Genomic DNA, 21,033 nt, shown 5'->3' with positions numbered 1-21,033 from the left:
TGTTCACGGAACATGAAAATATAGCAAAACAAAGTAATTCTGACAGAAAGGGGAGACCTCTCTACTATTCTTACACTTTGTGTGGACACTTAACACACACAACAGTGAGAGCTTTTCAGTGTGTGTGCTGTTTTAAGTGGTCTGTCCTCAAATTCCAGAAACTCTAGTCCATTCTTTTATGGTACATTTAATCTATCTTTTTTTTTAAACTTTATTTAACTTTATTTCATGCGTATTGGTATAATGATGTCAGATTCTCTTGAACTGGAGCTACAGACAGCTGCGAGCTGCCATGTGGGTGCTGGAGGAGCCAGTCAGTGCTCTTAACCACTGAGCCATCTCACCAGCCCCCTTAATCTATCTTGTTTAACTACAATGTCTACCATTTATTTTGTAAATAAATGTTCTGTTCTTAGTACTTTAACTCTGTAACCTCTACGAAGACACAAGGTTGATTGTCTCCTTCTGTGGCAAAGAACCGCAATTAAGGCAAAGAATGTCAAGCCCACTGCTCTTTCCCTAGACTTAAAATAGCATGGAGCAGAAACTCTAGTTATGTTCTTCAACCTCTGAAGAATCAGCTAACAAATACTGGACATCTTGTACGCATTGGGATACAACGCAGGGCAGAAAGTATTTAAAAATCCGTGCCTACGGCTAAGTGCTTGCCTAGCATGCACAAAATCCTGGGTTTCATTCCTAGCAATGTATAAACCGGGTGTGACGGTGCAGGCCTTTAATCTCATTACTCAGGAGTTGAAGGCAGGAGGAAAAGTTCAAGATCATTCTTAATTATATAGACATTGTGTGCTCCCTCCCCCTACAACGGGTGGCCGGGGAGGAGGGAATCCAAAATCCAAGCCCAAAGCAGCTTAAATCAGGGCACTCAATTAGCCAGCCATCATATTTCATTTGGTCCTTTGCAACCTGGGAAGTGAGGACCACCCGGTTTGGCAGAGGATACTGGGGATTACGTGAGGCTGAGATCACTAGGATCATTAGTGGGCGTGAGGATCAGCATTCTAACCCAGGCCTGAGCTGTGAATCAATCAAATCGAAGCCATTCATCCAATCACCATAAAGTGCCGGCGTGGAGCTTCAATGCAGGTCAGACGCCGAGCGGGGTTTGCGGAGTGCAGACGACTCGCGAGGGCCCTCCGTGCTAGTCGCGGGATTTTGGCGCGCTCTTTTTGTTGGTTGGGTGTTCTCGCCGGTGATTGGTTCCGGGCTGTCGCGGCTGCTGGGTCGACCTCGGTTGTACAGAGGCGGCGCAGCCTTTGGCTGGCCTCCTGGGGGATGGGCCACCAGGAATCTCCACTGACCAGAGCTGCGGCAGGAGGTGCAGCTTACATAAAGAGGTTACGTAAAGCGCTCAGCTGGCGCGAACTCGAGGACGGACACGGGGATCTGGAAGCCGGGGCCTCCCCCGGGAGCGTTGCTGTCACTCCAGGAGCAGCGCCGCGACCGGCATCACGTCCCGCCCGGTTCACCGCCTCGCGCCCTACTCGGCTCGGCAGACAACCCCGGCTCGGAACGGACCATCCTCCGGTGCGGGCTCCAGGGGGGAACCGGTCCGCCCGGAAGTGGAGGAGCGCCGGCCAGGTAAGAGTGAAGGGAAGGTTGAAGAGGGAGACCCCCAGCATCCCACAGCACTCGGGGACGGCCGTTGGGGTCTCGGCTGGTTCTCGGAAGCCCAACTTTTTGCCAGTCTCGACCCGCTGTCCCCAGAGGCTTGGGTCGACCCATTGGGCTCGGTTGGGTTTAATTCAAAAGCTCTGTTTACACCGGGAGAGCTCCCGGTAGGGGCTGTTGGGAGGGCACTGAGCACCGGGAAAGTTTAAGCAGGCCGAGCCGCCTCGGAAGATGGTTGTCCTAGATGGTGACGGCCCTTACTGCTATTTTCCCCCCCTACTCTTTGACGGATAAATCAATGGAGAAAGGGGACGGTTTGTGTTTCGGCTTCCGGTCCTCCCTCTGTACTTCCCGGTGGTTCCGTCTTTCCCGCTTTCCTTTCCCCTCCCCCCCCCCCCGATCAATCCGAGGCGGTGGCTCCTTCTTAAAGGGGCCGTGACCGGCGGCGGCGGAGGTGGGACGCTGGGCACTTTCAGGTCCTTGTCTGCCCTTCTCCGCCTGGTGGTTTTAACTGATTCTTTCGCCCTCAGATCACAATCCAAGGTACCGCTCCTCCGCATCTCGGGGCTAGACGGAGGGATGAGGCAGGGGGGGCCCGGGCGGCGCCGTTGCTGCTCCCCCCGCCTCCCGCAGCCATGGAAACGGGGAAGGAGAACGGAGCCCGCAGAGGGACAAAAAGCCCGGAGCGGAAAAGGCGAAGCCCAGTGCAGCGGGTGCTTTGCGCGAAGCTGAGGCCGGCGGCCCAGGCCATGGATCCCGCTATGGTCGAGGCCCCGGGCGAGGCCTTCCTGGCCCGGCGGCGGCCAGAGGGAGGCGGCGGTGGTGGTCCCGCGCGACCGCGCTACAGCCTCTTAGCGGAGATCGGGCGCGGCAGCTACGGTGTGGTTTATGAGGCTGTGGCTGGGCGTAGTGGGGCCAGGGTGGCAGTCAAGAAGATCCGCTGCGACGCCCCCGAGAACGTGGAATTGGCGCTAGCAGAATTCTGGGCCCTGACCAGTCTCAAGCGCCGGCACCAGAATATCGTGCAGTTTGAGGAGTGCGTCCTGCAGCGCAACGGGTTAGCCCAGCGCATGAGTCACGGCAACAAGAACTCACAGCTGTACCTGCGCCTGGTGGAGACTTCACTCAAAGGTAGAATACAGTAGGAAGTCCTGCCCTCTCCTGGACCCCCTTGTTCTGAGAACCATTCAGCCCCAGTAACTGTCTCTGGCACACCCAGGCCCTTGCCCTGACTTTACGACCTTTTCTGCCCCGAATGCTGCAAAATCGGTCTGTTTACTGTCATTCCTTAGCAAGCTCACTAAGTGTTCCATGATCGCTCTAGTACTCAGTAGGTGTGAGCTGTAAGTCTAGCATTTTAAAGAGGAATGACGAGTAGGATTCAAAAGTTGTTGGCAGAACTGCAGAGCCCTCAGATGTCTTTCAAAACATTGAGGGAAAAAATCTTAGCGGACCCACCCACCCACCCATGCTCTCCTGGGTTTTAGTTTCCTGATACCATCCAGCTCCATTCCCAAATTCTTGCTTCCAAGTGTGGTTTCCTCTGAGAACCCCAACCCTTTACCCCAGGGCAGACAGTCATTCAGTTGGTTCTCGCTTAGTCCCGGAGGTGTGCAGGTAAATAACTCACACAGTAATAACCCCCACAGGTGGGCCAAGAACTTTGGATAACAAAACAGGTTACGTCTTTTCCTGCTATTTTACTATCTCGGTAGTTTTCATAACCTCTAGGGATGACAGAGAAGTGGTTCCCTATGGTGAAGTTGCCTAATCTGAATCCCAACTCTAACCTAAGCTCTAAACAGTTTAGTTACTCTCTGTAAGAGTAAGTTCTGTCTCCATTCTAGAAATAGAGAGACTAAAGCTTAGAGGGGAACCAACACAACTTGATGAACCTCAGCTTGGAAGGGGTGGGGCTCCTGACTTCAGGTTTTTGTGTCCCTTGAAGCAGAAATGTTTTGAACCCAGATTGATTTATCCTTAAACTACTGAAATGCTGCCTTTCCTACCTAAGATTGACCTTAAAAGAATGGGCAGGACTAGATAGGGGGTTTCCTAACATCTTTATGGGGTGTCTGTTGGATTGCTGTAAGACCTCGGAAGAAGCCCTTGTAGAGTTTTGAAGTTACTTATCAGCGGATTGGCTGGTGAGATCTAATTCTCTGGGGGCCCTTTCCCCTCCTGTTTGTCCATTCTGAAAAGGACATCATTTTCCAGCAGGATGGATGCTTTTTCTGTTTTAAAGACTTAGAGAGGTTTCCTCTTTGCCTGCATTCTCATCCCTTATTTTCTTAGTCTTTTTTTTATACACCAATTTCTTGATGTGTGCAAATGAATGAAGCACACTTTGTGGGTGGTTCATATTTCAACAGCCTGGAGTTTGGGGCTTATATGCAGTCCTGGGTTGTTCTGAACTGATACATGACACTGGACATGAAAACCCATGAGAGTCCCTTTAAGATGGGTATCTCTGTCATGAGGTTGTTCTGCGTGCTGGGGACGTCTGTAATATTCCCCAAGGAATTCACTGCCGCATTAGCTTTGGATGACTTTGAATTCCTTCCATCTTCATCCTCTTAGAGATTCGGGTTCTTATTGAAGTTCCAAGCCCTGGCTATGGACCACATTTCCTGTGTGGTCAGAATAGTAGGTTGAAGGCAATACTAGGTTTTCAACTTTATTTGGGAGCTAAAACTAGAGAAATTAATTTTTCCCCCTTTGGACCACATACTTAATATTTGTTTTAGTTTGGAGTCTTAATATGCATTGCCTCTGTTTATGAAAATGACAATCAAATTTAATGTCATATGCCAGCTTAGCAAAGAAAATAGTACCTAGCCAGCTTTTGCTTGCTAACTCTAAAAGTATCTATCGTATGGCTCTGGGTCTTTAGCATGCTACCCAGTGATATCAGAGCTGAAAGGAATTCCAGAGATGACCAGGGATAACTTTCCTTAAACAGAAAAGTTCTTTACAACCTTTCATTGCCCTGTTTCTTGTAATTCAGAATTATTTTGAGATAGGCCAAATGATTGCCTACATTGACATTTTTGTTTGTTTGTTTGTTTGTTTTTTGGGAAGGGTTTCTCTAGCTTTGGAGCTTGTCCTGGAACTCACTCAGATCTTGACTCAGAGATCCACCTGTCCCAGCCTCCAGTGTACTGGGATTAAAGGCTTGTACCACCACCACCCACCAGTTGGCATCTTTCTTTTTTTTTTTTGTTTTTTTTTTTTTTTGTTTTGTTTTTCGAGACAGGGTTTCTCTGTAGCTTTGGAGTCTGTCCTGGCACTCGCTCTGTAGACCAGGCTGGACTCGAACTCACAGAGATCTGCCTGCCCCTGCCTCCCAAGTGCTGGGATTAAAGGCGTGCGCCACCATCGCCCGTAATTGGCATCTTTCAAACATACTTTTTTTTTTTAAACTGCATACCTCTGGTAGTATTGGAAGGGAAAAAAAAAAAGACAAAGCACATTATGGATATTTGAAAAGTTGGAAGGCATAAATAGTAATCAGGGTCATTCTTGAGTGTGAGGGGTTAGCTCATTCACCAGGGCTTTGTAGAGAAGATGAAGAGAAAAAGAGTTAGCAGGAAAGGTGATCTTGAAAGGATCTTGAAAGTGAGTGGCCAGGCCTTAAATCCAGAGTACTAGAGCAACAGAATAGTTATTCCCCCTCTTCCCTCAGCTGTAGTGAATACACAGAAAACAATTTTATAGTTTACAGAAATAACAGGATATACAAATAAGTACCCATAATAAATTAAAAAAAAATTAGAAAAACTATGTTCTTGGTCATATCCCACTCTTAGCTTCTGTGTATCAAATTCATCTCTTCTGAGCATGGACCGAATGAGTGTTATCCAGAGTATAGTACAGTCAGAATCTCATCCCTCCTTTAGTCTTTTGTGGGGGCACACATTATGGGGGTAGAGTTTCAGGTAGCTCAGGCTGAGCTCAGATTTACTCTGTAGCCATGACTTTGAACTAAGGATGCTCTGCCTTGAGGACTAGGGCTAAGGGTATGTGCCATTATAGTTGGTTTATGTGCTGTTGAGGATTATACCTAGGGCTCTGTGCATACTGGGTAAACTCTCCCAACAGCTGTCAGTCCCTAGCCCTTAGCCTGTTTCACAAGAAAGAAAAAGGAGCTCTGAAAGGAGGGCAGGATTTGCCTAAAATGAAATAATGGCAAATACCAACCAGCTTTATGGCTTTAGATATGTATTACCAGCCCTGTAAATTTGATTGATGGGTTAGTAACTGTGTCTTCTACTTTGAAGTCCTTCATTGAGAAGGGAAACTAAGGCATCAGCAGTTGCTTTCACCACCTGGTTTTCCTTTTCCATCCCTAGAAACCGTCCCGATACCTACCTAAACAAAGCTTAAGGTTATTGCCACTTAGAAGATAGCAAGCAAGCCTCACTTTTTTGCACTCAGGAATTCGTTGCCCTAGTCTAAATTCTTCTGACAAACAGGTAAAGATTGACTCCATGTATACTAAATACATAAATTCTGCATTAATTTTCATAGATATTTAGATGAGCTGGGAGGTCAGCTTGTTATAAGCTCTGATGTTTATTCCAAATGCTTTTGGTAGCGCAAGGTAGGTTTGACCTGGGCCTCTGGGCAGCAGTCCTTGCTGCTTACCAATGCTGTAAGCCAGGCTGCTGTTTAAGAGGCTTTTGCAGGCTTTCCTTTATAAGACCTGTACACCTAAGTGATTATGCTGCAAGGTCACAGTGGTGGCTTCCTAATAAACAGGTTCTTGGTGAGAATTTCATTAGTGACCTAGTGAAGCAGGAACTGAAGTAGCTACATGAGACCTAGTGTAGGGGACCTGAGTCTGGAAATGAATTAGCTGCAAACTTCCTGGCCATGGAAACCAACCTAAGGGGTTCTGAGCAGGGTTGTCATCTTTTGCCCAGGCTTCAGCAAAGCAACTCAGAATTCTCTACTTCTGTGGCTTGACCTTGGAATTTAAGGTTTCTCTGTAGCTTTCTCTGTAGCTTTGGTGCCTGTCTTGAAACTAGCTCTTGTAGTTCTGCCTGCCTCTGCCTCCCAGGTGCTGGGATTAAAGGCTTGAGCCACCACCTCCAGGGTTGACCTTGGAATATAGAGACCCTCCAGGGTTCCTGTACAGACTAGAGTTGTCTTTTAACTGTTAAAGAGTGAGTATACTTGAGAATGTAGTTTAAGTTCAGATAGTGTTTTGTTGTTGTTTTGGTTGTAAAATGTGTGTAATTATACTTTACTAATAATTATATTATTACTAATAGTAATAATACTAATGTATTAATACATCCTAATTGCTGCTGTTTGTGTTGAATTGTGTCTTATCTGTGCTTACTGCACTACTTTCTCTTGGTGCCTTCCACATATCTCAGCAGCCAAAGACACTGCACCTGCTTTCTGACCTGTTCTTGGATGCCTTGGGGCAATTGCACAGACTTTTCTCTTGCTTCTGAGTGTTTTCCTTCTATGTAGGGATTTTAGGAACCAGCCCCAGGAGATAGAAGCCACCCTGTCTTAATTGAGAACATTGGTTAATTGGGGTTGCATTGGGTAAGACTTTTTATAGGGTAAACTCTCAGGGAGAGCTTACCTTCCCTCGTAGAGTATCAGTTCACCTTGAATTTTCCCTTCAGCCCTATCCTTAGGGCTAGGGATGCTCTCGAGTGACTCAAATTCTCCATCCTTATTTAGTTGCATCCTGACGAGGAGCTCTCACAAAGCACATTTAAGTCCATCAAAATCCTGCACCATAAAAAGGAATCTGTATTTCCTATAGTTGGATAACCCAGCACTAGGGACTTGATGAAGCTTAAATTGCTTGGTGTATGCAAGAGCCTGCATATAAGGAGCTTGTGTAGCGAGAAAAATGGGTATTCGAGTGTGAAATTGCTGCTGGCACCATGAAACAGTAGAGCTTTGAGTGAAGACTTTTGAATCTTCCCCCAGTTAGCTGTAAGACTACAGACAATAGTTAATCTCTTGAGCCTCAGTCTTCTCACCTGAAAGTAGGGTGTAATTATCAGGATTAAGGGCGTTATCAGGATTACAGTTTGGAGCAGAAACAGTTGGAGCGAATGCTTTGAATTCTTCGATTATCACAGGAGATTAGTTACTAAATTCTGATGAAAACCTTTAAATCTTTCTCCCTGTCCCTTTCCAGCTTCCTCCCTTGACTGTCCTCATTCAGTTTCAGAGTCTCCTGATGACTTAGCCTCTCAGCCTTCATCCTCTGGTCCAGCTAGCGTGTAAAAATGTGGTGTGTTCTAAATTTCCTGTTTTGCCTTTCTTTTCTTTCTTTTTTTTTTTTTTTTTAGCTGAGGACTGAACCCAGGGCCTTGTGCTTGGTGCTCTACCACTGAGCTAAATCCCCAACTAAATTTTCTATTTTGAGTAACATGTAACAATCTATGGCCTGTGTAATACTGGGAAATAATAATTCCCAAGGTGAGTGTGGCTGCTCATCTGTAATTCAAGTACTGCGGATAACCTGGATGGATACATATCAGGACTGTCTCAAAAACAAACACATCGGGGCTGGAGAGACAGTGCAGAGGCTAACAGGATTTCATCCAGTGGACCTTAGTTTGGTTCTCAACGTCCATGTTAGGTGGCCTGTAACTCCAACACCGGGGAACATAATGCCCTTTCTGGCTTCTGCAGTTGCATGCCACCCTTCCCCCACCCCCTCACCCCCATTTTTTTTTTTTTGAGGGACCTGAGTTTGGATGCTAATGAGGATGTTAGTGATGGTCAGTAGGTAATTCTCCAAAAGTATTTTATAATCTGCAAAATTTGTTCCACACCTGTGACTTAGTTCATTGGAACTGTCAGGTAATGTTAAATAATCAAATTTGATGGGTAAGAATTCTGAAGCTCAGAGTTGAGGGATTTTCCTAAGGTTCTGGTTGTCTACCATTTGTGCTAATGAGCTAATTCATTAGACTAGAGGGTCTAATGTTGGGGTCTGCAGTCACTCAGACTCTATTCCTGGTCTTTGCTTGCCTTGTTCTTTTTATTACAACTTGCTTCTCCATAGACATTCACTCAATACCAGGCATGTTTGAGTCTTGGTCATGAGTTAGCAGAGGCCCAGGCAGGTAGTCTGCTTGAAGGAAGGACTGGAATCCTAATACATCTCTTCTTCTGTGTTCTGTGTTCTGGGACTTGTGCCTGAAAAGATGCTGCAGGAAAGCATGCTTCCCCTGAAGGAAGCCCAGACCCTTGCCTGCTCAGAAAAGTAATCCTGCGGTTTTTCCATGTGTCTTGGTCAGTGATGTTGCATGGGTTCTGAGAATGCTGCTTCTGCCTAGCTTTTCTCTCAAAGGGTTCCTCTTGGATCTGCATCTTCAGGCTCCGTCTGCCCCACCAATAGACTAGCTTAGGGCACTTTTTACCTAACGTTTTTCTCTCCCTGGATTCTTTTGTTGTTTTTGCCTCCCCCCCAGACCGGGTTTCTCTCTGTAGCTCTGGCTGTCCTGGAACTCACCTTGTAGACCAGGCTGGCTTCGAACTCTCAGAGCTCCACCTGCCTCTGCCTACTGAGTGCTGGGACTAAAGGCATGCGCCACCACTGCCTAGCTCCTTTTCCTAGATTCTTATAACCTAGAACTGTGTTCATTCCTTTGGCCAACTTGTTTTCTTTTATTCCCCTTAGTTACCATAGTTACCAGCTTTGTGTATTAAATAATAATTTCTCTATCCATGTCTCTTATTAGATGTTTTGTTGCTATCTGATGTGGTCTTTGCAGGAGGAATTTGATGGCTTTCTTCCCTGGCTGTACTGTCAGGGAACATTTCTTGTTGTCCTTTTTCTGTCTGTTTCTTTTACCATCTAGATGGGTTTGAGCTTCAGATTGTGGCTTTATTTTTCAATTTTTTTTTTTTTTAAGGTAGACTCAGCCTGCTTGCGAGCGACCAAAAAGAGGATTAAAGAGCAGGGGGTCAGGGTGAGGGAACAGTTCAACACAGATTGTAAAATGAGGCCATATGCCCTGAACTTGTTCTTAGAGTATTACTTTGATTGTGACTAATATAAACAAATTATACAATTACAAGGGAAGTGAGGTCTGTCAGATTGTGGTTAAAAGCAATAGCTTTTGTCATGTATTCTGTCTCTGGCTTTGGTAGACTTTGCCTTAGTCACTTAAGCAGAGACTGATCTGGCTTATTGAGTCATTGTGTAGCAAATGGGTAGGAAAATGAGCCTCCTTCCAGAGGCTGAGGAAGTGTTAGCCTTGTCTTTTGGGACATAGCATACTCTGAGCCAAGGGACCTGTTTTAAGATCTTGACTCACTTAACAAATGACCAGCCCGTAGTCTGTCTGTCTTCCTTCCTCCTCTTTTTGTTTTGTTTTTGAGACAAGGTCTCAACTGTGTAGCCCTTGGCTGTCCTGGAACTTGCTATGTAAACAAGACTGGTTTTGTACTCCTAGAGAGCTGCCTGCCTCTGCCTCCCAAGTGTTATCATTAAAGGCCTGTAGTCTGCACACATAGAATGGTCTTCCTTTTGTCAAAATAAGACATCTGCTTTTTTTGGACTTAGCTGTAGGGCATTTATCATGTAATAACTTTCACAAAAGGACTCTGTTTCATCAGTTGCTTTATAAACAATGTTGGGATTGACAAGAAAGCGCCAGTCACCAGCTTTCCTGGTTTTGAACCCCACACCCAATACTGCCTGTGCATCCGCTTCAGATCTCACTGTTTCATCAGGTTATGTTTTCCTGCCCAGATCTCCCATTTATTAGCCCTTCCTGGTCCATTTGTCCCTGTGTCCATGTCTTTTTCATCTCTCCCTGGAGTTCTTGCATGTGTGCTGATCTTTGATAGAAGTTGACCTTATTACCAACATTCCACTTATGATAATTGCTGTCAGGAACCTGTGCAACCAAGCCTCAGAGAGCCAGAGCCTTGATAGAGACCTAGCTTGGACTAGGCATATGGTGAACTAGCAGAAGATGTGCATGGGTTGGAGTGTACATCTGAAATAAAATTGTAATGTCATTGTGTTTGTGTTAATACAAATGCTTAAACATATCAGGAAAGAAGAGAGCAAAGAACATGTGCTGGGTATGGATTAGCCGTCGGAAAAGCTGGCCCAGTACAAAATGGTAATAGCAGAAACAGCCCACACTTCACAAAGCTTTTCTGTATGCTTCTTATTCTTATTTCAGCATCCCTACAAAGAATAGGTAGGCTTGCTGGTTGGTGGTAGCACATGCCTTTAATCCCAGGAGTTAGAGGCAGGATCTCTGTGAGTTCGAGGCCAACCTGGTCTACAAGAACTAGTTCCAGGACAGTTAGGACTGTTTCACAAAGAAACCTTGTCTCGAAAAAACCAAAAAATAAATAAATTTAAAAAAAAGATAGGCTTGTACACCAGTTTGAAAAATATAAATGAACAAAATGACCTCAAAACCAACTAGATGACAGTAAACTTAAGTTCTTAAATTCGAACCCTAGGTGCTTGACACCAGGCCCTAATGCCTCTGCCATACCTTGACTTGTTCTGTTTGGGTAGAAGTGGACTGTGTATAGAATTTGCTTGGTGCCAGTTGGATCGGTCCTCTCGGCACAGATACTTATCATCGACTTCTTTCTTTACTCTAGTGCTGTGAATGTCCACTCAAGCTCTTTCCTGTCCTTTGGTTTAGGAGAAAGGATCCTGGGCTATGCTGAGGAGCCCTGCTATCTCTGGTTTGTCATGGAGTACTGTGAAGGTGGAGACCTCAATCAGTATGTCCTGTCCCGGAGACCAGACCCAGCCACCAACAAAAGCTTCATGCTACAGCTTACAAGCGCCATTGCCTTCCTGCACAAAAACCACATCGTGCACAGGGACTTAAAGCCAGACAACATCCTCATCACAGAACGGTCTGGCACCCCCATCCTCAAGGTAGCAGACTTTGGACTGAGCAAGGTCTGTGCAGGGCTGGCACCTCGAGGCAAAGAGGGCAATCAAGATAACAAAAATGTGAATGTGAATAAGTACTGGCTGTCCTCAGCTTGTGGCTCAGACTTCTACATGGCTCCTGAAGTCTGGGAGGGACACTATACAGCCAAGGCGGACATCTTTGCCCTGGGCATTATCATCTGGGCAATGATAGAAAGAATTACTTTTATTGACTCTGAAACCAAGAAGGAGCTCCTGGGGACCTACATTAAACAAGGGACTGAGATCGTCCCTGTTGGTGAGGCGCTGCTAGAAAACCCAAAGATGGAGTTGCATATCCCCCAGAAACGTAGGACTTCCATGTCTGAGGGTGTGAAGCAGCTCTTGAAAGACATGTTAGCTGCTAACCCACAGGACCGACCTGATGCTTTTGAACTTGAAACCCGAATGGACCAGGTCACATGTGCTGCTTAACTCCAGGACTGAACGTCTGGGGTGTTTTAACTAGGTGAGTGCTTTCTTATTACTGTGCATACACACTCCCTGGGCTGGTTGTGTGTCCTGTACTGGGTTTGACCCTGGAGCTGTAGAGAAGATGCAAGGCCAGGAAGAAATAAGTCTTGTTGCTGCAGGTTGGCCTCCAAATCTTGGTGAGTGGAGATAATTCAGATTATTTGAGTGCAGAATGAGAAGTGAAATCTTTAAGAGGAAATTATATGAGGTGGAATTTCCCGAGATCTTTAGAAACACCTTTTCTTTTTAGCAAATAATAAATTCTTCATGCAAAATGATGCTGAAAGGAATACAGTTTTCAGAGAAGGAACTCTGTCCCACCTGTGTTTTTGCTGTTCATCTATCAGTTCTGTCCACATGGGACCTGATGCTGGAGGACTTGGAGAGAATAGGCCAGTTGGGTTTAGTGTGGAATATAGATAATAGAGATGAAAGGACAGGGACCAGCTAGGATAAAGAACAGAGTATCCAGAGATGTTTGATTTTTCTACCCAGAACAGTTAGACTAGACCAGAGGCTGAGGTGTGGACAAGAGAGGGTGTTAGAAATTGACCACCATTTATGTGAGACATTACACATACTGTAAGTCATTCTTCCCATTTCCCATTAAATTAAGGGTAGGTATATCTCACCTAGTTTATCTGTCCCCTTGCCCTGGATTACCAAGATGACAAGTAGAAATAAGCTGTACTTAGTTTGCTGATGTCTTGAGATGCAGTAGTGGGGGGAGTGCTGGTTTCATCTTCACAGGCTTCGTTGTTCCTCCACACCTCTGCAGGCGATGACTTGCGCCTGTCTTGTTCTCAGTGGAGCTGCTGGCTGGTTATGCTTTCATTGTATTTCTGCCATAGCTTTCCGTTCCCATCTCAGCCTTTGCATTTCAGAGAGACCTTTTAGAATTCAGATTTTCCTTGTGTAAGAGAAAGGTTGCTTTGGGAAAAGGACCTGAATTTAGGTTAGGATTATGTGTTGTCTCAATTGAGATCTGGGCCCTTACTTGGATTAGCACGAGATTTGTACTGATTTACAGAGCAAAGTTCTACAGCTAAAGAGACGAGACTTCATCTAAAAGAAATAAGTGACCTTGAGAGGAAGGGGGGAAAGGTTAGGGACTTGTTTTTGGGCGTGTGTCCCAAGCTCTTTGGTGACTAGTCATTGTTATGTCGTCATGCCAATTTGACTGGCCTGTTTTGCCCTGTCCTAGCAGAACACTTTGAGTTGTGGGCCCGACCCAGCTGTGTGCCTGGTACCTCAGGTTTCAGTCATGTTGTTGAGCCATATCTGCTTAGCTAGACACTCAGAGGCTAGAGCTAGAAAGGGCCTTCCACCTAGTTCCCCCTCTGGTTGCCAGACTACTGCCAGTATTGTTATTGAGAAACATTTTGCTAGCTAGATACTGTTTCAGGCATAAATGATACAGTAATGGGCAAAACCAAACTACACTTTCAAAGTTCACATTTCATTATGAAAACGGGCTGTCAACACAGGTCTTCTGTTAGGAAAGGGTAACTGCTGTGTATAGGTAGGGTGTTTTAGACAGACAAGATCAGGGCCACGCCCCCCGCATTTCTTCTCCCTAACAGTGCCTTCTGAGCACATGAGAATAGTTGAGAGAGAGCATCTTGAAGACTTTGGGGGAGGGACTGTCTCAATGATAATTAGTGTTATACTGATCTGAAAATCGGATAGTGAGCTAGGAGAGGAGGATGTATGTACAAAACCAAAACGGAGTCAAGTAAGCATTTTGTAAGTCAGAAGAGGGTGATTGGCCCTGGAAGCTGTGGCACCTGACCTAGGTGCTAGGACTCAAACTCAGTTCCTTGGGAAGAGCAGCAGGTCACTTAACTACTGAGCGCTCTCTCCAGTCCTAAGAAACATTTTTAAAGTTCTTTTCAGGTGAATGATTGGATTAATAACAGTATACCAGTTAGATATTGTCTTAGTTATGTTTTATGAAAAATAACTCTTTTCAAAAACTAAAACCATGTGACTAGCATGTTTTTTGCAAATCTGTTTAATTCTTGCCTTGATCCTCTCATTGGCTTCTTCATTATAACATGGTATAGACAACTCATCATGTAACTTCTGGAATACTCCATGAAAGTAGAAAACAAATGCTGTCCTATTGTCCTCATGAAAAATACAGCTTCATAAATTCCCAGACTAGACGGCGGGCTGAGAAGCAGCAATGCAGATGGCTCTTGCTGAGGAATTTTGCTGTGAAGAGGAACTGAGAAGTGTGTGGTAGTTAGAGCCCTACAGAGAAAGGAATTTGTCCCAAATGAAGGGACAGAACTTGAATACCCTGGTTTCTAGGTAACTTTCTGTTAGACTTGTTGTGGCTGGAGAATTTAAGTATACTTACTTAACCTTAGTACCAACATGAAAAGATGTTATTCAGCTGACACTCAGGTAGATGCTGAATGAGGAGTTAATTGTTGCTGTTTCTGTAACAGTGAACAGAGGGAGAGACTGCCCTTTGGTCTGGAAAGGTAGAATTCCTATGGAGAGAGAATTGGCTGCAAATATTGTGGGGATTTAGTTTTTTTTTCCTGTGGTTTATTGGTTATATGATCATTGGGTAGAGTATTTTGCCACTCTGGGCCTTGGTTTTATTACCCAGAAAATGAAATTAACCATGCCTATTCTAGGGGGTACCCCAAACAAATTGTTTCAGTCAAACACTAGGTTTTAGGTGTTTGCTCAGCCGAGGTGGAGGCTCGCCGGTGCTTAGTAGCTTTCTTCTGTAAGAACATTGGGTGGTTTGCCCTTACAACAAAGCCAGCTTGTCTTGTCGATTGTTCTAGAAAGGCACAATCTGTATTTAACGAGTGCTCAATAAGGCCTGTCTTTCTCCCTTGTCACTTTTAGAAGAGTATTTTTAGTGAATCCTATCAGCCGCAAGCCTTATCCCGAGCAGGAAGCCAGCCAAACTGATGCTCCTGGTGCCATCAGCCACACTGTACCAGGGAAGGTTGTGACATGAGCACTGCTGTACTAATGACAAAGCCCATGGTCCAGTACACAAGTGTTTTATTAGGGCCTTTTGAAGCCACACTCTGGGTGATATATATTTGGAATAGACAGCTAAAGCCTGCTGAAGGAAATCAGATACTCATGTGACCCAAGGTGCCTGTGAATGGGTGGGGTCATAGAAAATAGTCCTCACTCCTTCTGAGGTCTTGGTAGTTGCTTAACATCCAAGAACTAGTCCTGGTTTTTGTTTTTTGAAGGTCATAGAGCTAATAAGGTGTATAGATTTTAACTCAAGTCTTAAGATATCTTCATAGTTGAATTCAGTGAATAATTTAGCATGGACCAGCCTAACTTTGGCTGTCTAGCTCTAAGCATTCTGAAGTGCAGGCAAGGGCAAGAGAACTTAGTAGTTTTCCCTTGGAAGGTAGTTTCTTCTGTGAGTTAGTGTCCTGATCCAAGTCAGGCCTCAAGGAAAGGTGTGGTTGCTAAAGGGCCAAGGCCTTTGGTTTCGGTCCCAGAAGCTCTGGAGCATTGAATTACACACACACACACACACACACACACACAGCCTGTGGGGTAGGGGTAGGAGGAGGGACTTGCCACTCTGTGGCAAAAGTACATTATTGCCTCCAAGAAGTATGAGGTATTTATTTAAGCAGAAAGAGGATTCATTGATTAATATTTTTTTTCTCTTGGGGGTAGGGTTCAGGCAGACTTGGAACTTGTCTTTTCTGTCTTAACCTCTGTTAAGTCACTGTCTATGTAGCGACGGTAAGGGCTGTACCTTAACTGGGTCTCACTAGCACTTCACAGAGCTGTGCCAGGAGAAGACTTGGGGGGAAGTTGTCAATTTTAGTTCTTTTTTTTTTTGTTCCAGGAAATAGAACTTGCCTTTGACTGTGATGACTTGTGATTGCTTAGGTACCAATGGCACACATGTCTCTTGGGGCCTCATCTTTCTAGGTGTTTTGGAGTTTTCCTTCTAGATGGGGAAGGCTGGTATCAGGTCCAGGCAGCTTCCTGGGGTATCCTGTTGTCCCCTCTTGATGGCTCCTGCTCTCAAACTGGAGGAAGCTGAGCTGCCAGCCCTGTAAAGGGTTGTAGACCCACCCGGGTGTCCTTTGTTCCTGCCCTGGGGCTTTTGGTAGCAAGGCCCAGATGCTGCTCACATGGCTCTCTCTGGCATCCTTGATTCAACCCAGCAGAGATTGCATCCCTTGGGCAAATCTGAAGGACTCTGATAGTCATCCAACTGCTAGCAAAGCTGCCCGAAGGTTTAGCTTTCTTCCAACTCCCATCTTTTGGGACCCCAGGGACATGAAGACCCTCCAACTGACTGAAGTAATAACTTCATGTTATCCATGAAGCCTGCTTTGGGGAGGGGGGCTGTGAGTTAGGACCGATGGCCCTTCCTCTTCATCTATATCCCTGAATTAACTTATTCAGGGAGTAAGTTTTCGTCTGTCTAGTTAGATGCTAGTCCTCATTCTGTACATGAGAGAGCAGCAGTTCATTAAGAGTCAGAATCTGATACAGTGTGTGTGGTGGAGGTTCCATCCTTCCATTCTTCAGTCTCTTGAAAACCACGTTTGTGTGGGTTCATGCTGTGAAGGAGGTAGTGGGAAGCACTGAACTGAGAGCCCTGCTCTTGGCCCTGCACCCCACAGCAGGATGACCAGCCCAGCCATTGCGTTAGGTGATCTGCCTGTGTACAGATTTCTTCAGGTTACTCTGACACTGCTCTAGACATCGACAGGGGAGGGGCTAGAGACACCCATATAACCAAGAAGGGTTCTCATTTAAGTAGTGCAGTAGCCCCTTGAGAAAAGAGAGTCCTGGCTGAAGCCTATTCCCAAGATTGAGCCAGAGATTTCAGGTAGCTGAGGACCCAAAGCAGAACGGCAGTGTTAATAATTCTCAGCACGGACAAATCTCCCAACTCTATCAAATCCCCACTGATGCTTCAGGTGCCATCCGTTTTTGTCTGCTCTGATGGGTGGGGCTGCCTGCAGCCCTGTGTTGAAAGATTCTGGGGCCAAGTCAGGTTTGGTAGGGGAGCCATCTTAGTACCTGGCAGGCAGTTGCCCATTGGTGACACTGGTCATTTGGAATTCAGCGTTGTCTCCTGAGAGCTTGCAGTTTAGTTGTAGATGATGGCTCTGGAGAGCAGGGAAGCCTTTGTGAGAAATCTTAGGGCTGGTTCTTGAGGGAGTTTGGGAATGTCTTATCAGAGTTGGATGTGAAGCAATCGCTTGGGTATGTGTCTGGAGGAGGCTTTGCTCACTCAGGACACGCTGCCGTTTAAGGAAGGAAGGTGCAGTTCCCGAGCGGTGATGCTTGGGCTCAGGCCTGGGAAGAGGGTCCAAGTTTTGTCTTGACAAAGTGGGCAAGAGCAGATTAAGTTGCCAGCCCCTCTTTATTTTACCTAATACCTCATGATATTCCAAATCAGACGAAATAGAGATCTCTTTCAGCATTTCTAGGGCTCAGCGGCATGGCAGGTCTTAAAAATGCCAACCAAGTTTAAAATAAATCAATACTGTAAAACACTGCCGTGAATTTCCCAACTTAACGGAATTTCGCTTTCAGTAAGAGGTGCCAGGGGAAAGCTGTACTCAGCCTGCAACATAAACAGGTCAGAGAGAATGCTGTATTTTGTTTCTTTGTTAAAGAAAATGTCTAGGGACTCGGGAAGAATGTGTTAGAACCACCCAGGTACCCCATAAGGCATAGTAAGGAAGATAGAAATGCTTGTTTTCCGGCTACAAAACTAATCTTGATTTGAAGCTGGGTGAAGGAGTCTTGTGAATGATGGCTGGCTGGATTTTTTTAGTTTGTTTTCTGAGCTCAGAGGCATGGTACTATAACAGTGATGGGAGAAACAGATTGCCTATATCATGTTGGGTTTTAGTATTTATCATATTGTCCAGTAAGTAAAGCTACCAAAATGATGTGAGTCTCCTGGTTGATTGTGCATCTCTGTCCGTTCTCTGGGGAAAGGGACACCCCTTAGCAACCAGATAGAGCTGGTGCCCCTTTGCTTTTCCTTTTCTACTTTTTGGACATGCCTAAGACATGCCCTTCTAGAAAGCTGAAGTCTAGGACAAGCCTCAGGCGTTTAGGGGTGTGCGGCTGTGAGATCCTGGCAGACTGCACAGACACTGCCAGCAGGACCCAGCCCCTTGTACGAGACATAAAGAAAACTGGAAGTTGCAAGTATGGGCTTACTCGTTTGTTGTTAGTAACCAGATTGCTTGTTTGGATCTGGTAAATGTTTGGGAGGAATTCTCCGCTTGCATGGGGCAGCAGGAATGGGTGTGAAAACTACCACACCCAAGACAAACAGGGTGACATTTTACCTTTCTACTTGTTCTGGGGTTTAAGCCAAGTACCTAAAGTGAAGTACAGCTGTCACCACTGACACAGTCCAGATGTCCTCCTCCCTCCCCAGACCATCTCAGGGCCGAGGTTCATTCTAGTGTGGTATAAAAAGCCTTTGGAGACACAGCACACAGCTCCTTCCCACTGTTACAGAAAACCAGAACTCCACTTGCCCACCTACTTGTAGATATGAGATGGGGTTGGTGCTGTGGGAAGACTAAACAGGCGTCTTCTGCAACCCCATTCCTTGACCTTGGGTTAATGGAGCTCTGGTGGAAGGTGATTCCAATTTACAGTTCTGGTCACTGCTAAGACTCCGTAAGCAAGGAATTTCCTACTAATCAGATTATAATTCTGATCAGATGGAGAGCTTCAAGCCGTTGTCACAGTCCTCTCAGCTGTCGTTAGGACACTTAAGTACAATTGTCAAAAATGTAGGGGTACCTCCTCTTCTAGCTGGTGAAGAAGAGGCGTCTTTCTTTCAGTATCTCTTCACACCTTGGTTTGAATGATACACGATACATAGGAGAGGCAGGACTTGGCAGTAGAACCCAGGAACCACTAGGTCCTTTCCCTTTGTGCTCATGAGCAAATGCATACTTGTGGTCTTGCATTTTATTGCTTGCTTTTGCAGAGGAGCCGGCCTGGGACAAGCGTACTTCTTTATCATCACCTTGCTGAGCTTGCCTACTCAGTATTCCTTTGTGTCCTTGGTATTGCTGTCCGTTCCAGACAGGAAGTGATTGAGCCCTGGCAAGGGCTAGAGCTCCAGCCCAGGCCCTCCTCCATTGAACTCCCCAGGAGAGGCCAGATAGTCAACCCCAGGGGGATCCTGAGTCCACTCAAGGCCAGTAAGTAGCTCAGAGAAAAGAGTGCTCTCTTGTTGAGATGAGTGACAGCTACATTTGGGACTCACTCACCTAGCTGTACCTGGAGAAGGGCGTCCTGAGCTGAATGCCAAGTGAGCCTTGTGCAAGCCGGGAATCTAAAGAGCTGTCCTTGAGCCACCAGGGGCTTTGTCAGCCTGAAGAAGAGGAACTTGGTCTTGCAAATAAGGTGGGGCTTGAGAGTGGGTGGAACAGTGCCTGTAGCATTTTAGGAGGGTGGGTCCGACCTGGGAAAGTGCTCCAGCGGCACGCCCGGCAAGATAACCTCTGTAGAGGGCGTGAAGTTCAGTAACCACGTCCAAGCGTGGAAGCTTGCTTGCACAGTAGTGAAATTTAGGAACATGCTAGGGAATCTACGTTTAGACCGCACTCCACTTGCTGTATCAGTGGCTTTGGGCAGCTCCTCTCTCTGGGCTGGTTCCCTGTGGGAAATGCAACCTGGTGCGCACAGTAGTCTCCATCTCAGTTCAGCAGCAAAACCTCACACTGGCAGTGCCACATTTTACCCCTGCCGTGGTATTTGTTTTTGCAAAACCTTCACAGACTGCCCTTGAGCTTCATTTTCTCTCTCCCTAATAATGAGTGGAGACTTTTTCCCCAAGAAAGCCATAGACTCCTTAGAAAGCGCCCCAAGAGTTTCCCTTGGCGTGCCCGGCTTTGAGCTTTTAACTGGAAGACCATATGGTCTTTCTTTTAGACCATACCATTCTGGCCTTGGGTCTTTTTATAACCACGAATTACGCTGTCACCACATGGAAGAGTGACCTCGCCTTTAGTGACAAGGACTTAGGTGACTTCCTAGTGGGAAAGTGTCCTTTGGGGAAATCCAGGATCCCAGACTTTCCCCTGGATCCCTTTTTCTGCAGTCATAGCCGCTACAGTTGAACCTGGTTCTGTGGGGCCCAACTGAGGCAGTTGGCAGTTTTTATTTCAGCCCTACACTTAAAAAGCTTGAGGAAGGGTATTATCTACCTATCTAACTGCTGATTTTATTAGTTGTTTCTAGGAACAAAAAATTGTCTCTCCTTTAGTCTTATTACATTTAGGACCTGCTTACTAGCTAAAGTGCTGCAGGAAAACACCAGCCCCAGTTCCAAGACCTATTGAGTCAGGCAAGGCCAGATCAGAGGTCTCAATGAGTCCAAGTTCTCAAGCACATTCAGGATGACTCAGCGGGTAGCTCTGCCTACTGTTAGGTCACCATGGAGCCTTTTAAATCTAGACTCATCCATTATGGCCAGTGATTCCTTCTTGAACATTTGGTGAACTTTTTTAATACTATTAATTTTGGCAGCACACTTTAAGGAATCAGATGGCCTAAAATAGTATTGTCAGTAGTACAGTCAATGTGACCACTGCCTTATTATGACGCAGTCTTCTTGTGTTGTGTAAGAGCTCCCTGATTGTGTAGTTGCCATAGACTCACTTAGTGCCCCTGTGGAGCCTTCTGACACAGTAGAGGGAAAGCTGATGTGTTTCCAACAGCATGCTATCCTGGCTTTAAATTCTGTTCGTGTCCTTTCTCTCACCGACTCCTGCCCTGACGTCTATTGGGCCTAGCAGTGGTGCTTCAAAACTGTGTTTCTTAGGGAGCAAGGTAGCTGTGGAACCAGCTTCAGGTGATAGGAGAGGAGATAGAGCCCATGTCTCAGTGGTGTCGTACTGTTAAGGGTCTCAGGTTCTGCTTGAAGACTTCAGAGAAAAGCAAAGGCTCTGGCATGTTGAGCTGAGACTGGCCTC

At 45.9% G+C, this 21,033-nt stretch overlaps 1 protein-coding gene across 5 annotated transcripts in view; it reads left to right on the top strand.

The window, feature by feature from the left end:
- Positions 1 to 6: 6 nt before the first annotated feature.
- Positions 7 to 21,033, top strand: part of Stk35 (serine/threonine kinase 35) — a 108,800-nt gene continuing 87,773 nt past the window's right edge. For 4 of the 5 annotated variants that reach the window (XR_007590255.1, XM_050133529.1, XM_050133521.1 and 1 more), the window contains exons 1-3: positions 7 to 1,602; positions 2,163 to 2,763; positions 11,298 to 12,044. Coding sequence is in view for 4 of the 5 variants with exons in the window: in XM_050133529.1 (XP_049989486.1) it covers positions 1,102 to 1,602; positions 2,163 to 2,763; positions 11,298 to 12,010 (1,815 nt within the window). In the remaining variant the exon portion in view is untranslated. The remainder of the gene's footprint in view (positions 1,603 to 2,162; positions 2,764 to 11,297; positions 12,045 to 21,033) is intronic. The other variant, XM_050133537.1, reaches the window with a different exon arrangement.

This window comes from Alexandromys fortis, unplaced genomic scaffold, assembly GCF_014885135.2.
Source record: "Alexandromys fortis isolate MF-2015 unplaced genomic scaffold, M_Fortis_MF-2015_v1.1 scaffold_6, whole genome shotgun sequence".
Lineage (NCBI taxonomy): Eukaryota > Metazoa > Chordata > Mammalia > Rodentia > Cricetidae > Alexandromys > Alexandromys fortis.
Note: the sequence above shows the minus strand (reverse complement) of the source record. Positions and strands in the feature narration are given on the sequence as shown.